This window comes from Otolemur garnettii, unplaced genomic scaffold (assembly GCF_000181295.1).
Source record: "Otolemur garnettii isolate 467f Iridium unplaced genomic scaffold, OtoGar3 scaffold00159, whole genome shotgun sequence".
NCBI classification, from domain to species: Eukaryota; Metazoa; Chordata; class Mammalia; order Primates; family Galagidae; genus Otolemur; species Otolemur garnettii.
Window position 1 is genome coordinate 202,926 of NW_003852554.1, and position 3,703 is coordinate 206,628.

Consider the following 3,703-nt stretch of genomic DNA (forward strand, 5'->3'; position numbering starts at 1 on the left):
TTTTTTTTTTTTTGAGACAAAGTCTTACTTTGTCACCCTCAGTAGAGTGCTGTGGCATCACAGCTCACAGCAGCCTCAACTCTTGGGCGTAAGCGATTCTCTTGCCTCAGCCTCCCAAGTAGTTGGGACTACAGGTGCCTACTATGTCTCACTTTTTTTTTTCAGTTTTTGGCCAGGGCCGGTTCGAACCCGCCACCTCTGGTATATGGGGCCAGCGTCCTACTCCTTTGAGCCACAGGCGCTGCCCCATCTCACTATTTTTTTTGTTGGTGTTGCAGTTGTCATTGTTGTTTGGCAGGCCTGGGCTGGGTTTGAACCCACCAACTCCGGTGCATGTGGCTGGCGCCCTAGCCATTGAGCTACAGGCGCAGAGCCTAGCCTGGCTATTTTTTAGAGACCAGATCTCACTCTTGCTCAGGCTGGTCTCCAACTCATGAGCTCAAGTGATCTATCCATCTTGGCTTCCCAGAGTGCTAGGATTACAGGTGAGAGTCACTGCTCCCAGCCCAGGACTTTTAACTACAGATTAATTTGGGAAGTACTGACATTTCTATGATGTCGAGCCCTCTCATTCACATGCATGCTGTATCTCACCACTTAGTCAGGTTATTTTATGTCTGTCATTAACTTTCATTAGTTTCCTCTATCCAAGTTGAAGCCTAGGCTGCTTCTGGTCTCCTCTAGGCTGAGATTATGTTCAGACTTTTTTCTGATTGCCTGGCTGCGGCCTCTCAGGTCCTTCTGACTCAAGGGGAGCCAGATGAATCCTTCCACCTTCAAAAGTCACCCCTCCCGCTTTCCACTGCTCAGCCACAGCAGGATTGATCACAGTCATCAGGATCTGAGAAGGGTTCTTGTGTTGTGGCTTGTTGCATTTTTTATTGTTAAATTAGAAAATTCGTCTTTTCCGAATGATAGCATCCAGCCCTCTCTTTCTCTGAGAATCGGCCCCCCTTGCCCCTTCTGTCTCCCTGATGTCTGGCACTCTTGCTTCTCCTGCTTAATTTAAAATTCTTCTCTTATCCTGCCTGGCCTTATTCCCTATGGTGCCCCACCAAGACCGACTTTGTCCCTATGTAGGGCTCACTCACTTGGTGTTGCCCACCCACCTTGACCTTTATTTATCCTATCCTGGGGTACTTTATCTCTTCTCTTAGGCCTAATCAGCTTCTTCACCCATTCAACACTTATTCAAGTCTCCTCCCGCTTTTGAAGCCCTCTTTACATTTGATATCACAATTTTGTGCATAATCATATACTTGCACAGACCCAGTGTGAGGAGCAGAGAAATAGAGTGACTCAAGGCAGACTGACAGGGGCTGAATTTTAGCCCACCAATTTTATCAGCTTCAACACTTTGAGCAAGTTACCAAATCTCTCTCAGCCTTGTAAAACAGAGATCACAATACCCATTTTGAGTATTGGCTCCAAACTATCCTGAGTTTTTTTGCCAGTAGGGACTTGTATCTTTCCTGGTACCTTATAGGAGGCTGTAAAATGTGCAATAAAGACTTGTGAAAAAGCAACACTTTTTTTTTGTTTGTTTTTGGCCCTTAAGAGACTCTCTCAATGGTATATGCTAATGAAGGAAGGAGTAGAGCATCCGATTTTTATTTTTTTTGAAACAGAGTCACAAGCTGTCGCCCTGGGTAGAGTGCCGTTGTGTCATCATAGCTCATAGCAACCTCCATCTCTTGGGCGCAAGTGGTCCTCTTGCCTCAGTTTTTTGTATTTTTAGTATAGACAGGTTCTCACTCTTGTTCAGGCTGGTCTCGAACCTGTGAGCTCAAGCAATCCACGTGCCTCAGCCTCCTAGAGTGCTAGGATTACAGGTATGAGCCACCTTGCCCGGCTGAGAACATCAGACTATTGAAACAAAACAAAACAAAACAGTTGGCCAGGTCCAGTAGTTCATGCCTGTAATCCCAGCACTTTGGGAGGCTAAGGTGAGAGGATTACTTGAGGCTAGGAGTTCGGGACCAGCTTGGGCAACATAATGTGATCTTGTCTCTACAAAAAATAGAAAAATTAACCAGGTGGTAGGCACAGTGGCCCACAGCTGTTATCCTGCACTCTGGGAGGTCAAGGCAGGTGGATTGCTTGAGCTCAGGAGTTCAGGACAAGCCTGAGCAAGCGAGACTCTATCTCTACTAAAAATAGGAAAACTAGCAAGGTGTTGTGGGGGGCATCTGTTGTCCCAGCTGCTTAGGAGGCTAAGGCAAGAGGGTTGCTCAAGCCCAAAGAGTGTGAGGGTACTTGGAGCTAGGCTGATGTTATAGCACTCTAGCTGGGGGAATAGAGCGAGACTCTGTCTCAAAAAAAAAAAAAAGGAAGAAGGAAGAAAAATTAGCCAGGCATGGTGGCACATTTCTGTAGTCCCAGCCACTACAGAGGCTGAGGCAGGAAGATCACCTGAACCCAGGAGTTTGAGGTTGCTGTGAACTATGACGACGCCATTGTACACTAGCCTGGGCAATAGAACAAGACCCTGTCCCCACTCCCCACCCCCCAAAAAACTCCAACTGTATGTCATTTCTGTATAAATTGTGAGTTTGGGTAGCAGAAAATTTTTCTCATTAATTCTACTTTGTGTGAAGTAATAATAAAGTCAGTTTGCATTCCCTAAGGCTAGAATTAAAACATTGCTTTAGAAAATCCACAACGTGGATTAATCCCAGTGTGACAAATGGAGCGCTGACTATGTTCTATTACTCTGATCAACGAGGAGCACATGAAAAGTTTGGGATGGAAATGCTTGGGATCATGAACCTCCTGAGAGATGTGCTGCTGGTTTTGAATATTACAGGAACACTCACAAGACAAATGTTCTAAATATCATTTCTAAATCTCTTCCCTCAAAAAAAGGTGCTGGCCTGTTGAACACAAGGAAATCACGAGGCCTCTTTCTTACCGGTTGTCTGTAAGCTTAAGCCTGGGTCCAGCTTTGTGTGGGGCTTTGCGCTGAGGAACAGGTAACAAAGCACACAGGCTGTGACAATAAAGGCCAGAAGGACCACTGCTGCTATGGACAGGCCCACGAGAGCGCCAACGCTGGGGAGAGAAGACCACATGGGAGCAGTGTCAGGAGGGGACTTGAGAGGCAGATGCTATGGAAGTGTTGTAGGAATCAGCTTCAGTTTTTGTTCTGTCCCTACCCGGTTTTGGAGGGGGGTTTTTGAGACAGTCTCACTCAGTCGCCTGGGTTGAGTGCTGTGGTGCCACAGCAACCTCAAACTTTGAGGCTCAAGCAATCCTCTTGCCTCAGCCTTCCAAGTAGTAGAAGGCCCGGCCACAAGGCCCGGCTAATTTTTCTATTTTTAGTAGCGATGGGGTCTTGCTCTTGCTCAGGCTCTTCTCAAACTCCTGATCTCAAGCAATCCACCTTCCTTGGCTTCCTAGAGTACTAGGATTGCAGGTGTGAGCCACGGAACCCGGCCTGTCCCTACCTGTCTTAACCTGGCTTTCTGTGACTCACCACACAAAAGGGCTCAGAAGCATCCCATCAACTACATGTCAAGTGCAACACCCTACGAATATAATATGACATGGCTCCGTGCCACCATGTAACTGGGACTCAGTATGTGTTCACTTTCTCTCTCCTCTCCTTCCTTCCCTGCTTTCCACAACCTGTTCGCACTCCAGGGAGCTGGAGATGGTCTTTTTTTTTTTTTTTTGAGACAGAGCCTCAAGCTGTCCCCCTGGG

At 46.9% G+C, this 3,703-nt stretch overlaps 1 protein-coding gene across 1 annotated transcript in view; it reads right to left on the bottom strand.

Moving 5' to 3' along the window:
• The window catches only part of SHISAL2A (shisa like 2A), a 27,723-nt gene that overhangs the window by 15,756 nt on the left and 8,264 nt on the right, over positions 1 to 3,703 (bottom strand). Inside the window, exon 2 of the mRNA XM_003799940.1 lies at positions 2,912 to 3,051. Coding sequence (XP_003799988.1) covers positions 2,912 to 3,051 — 140 coding nt within the window. The remainder of the gene's footprint in view (positions 1 to 2,911; positions 3,052 to 3,703) is intronic.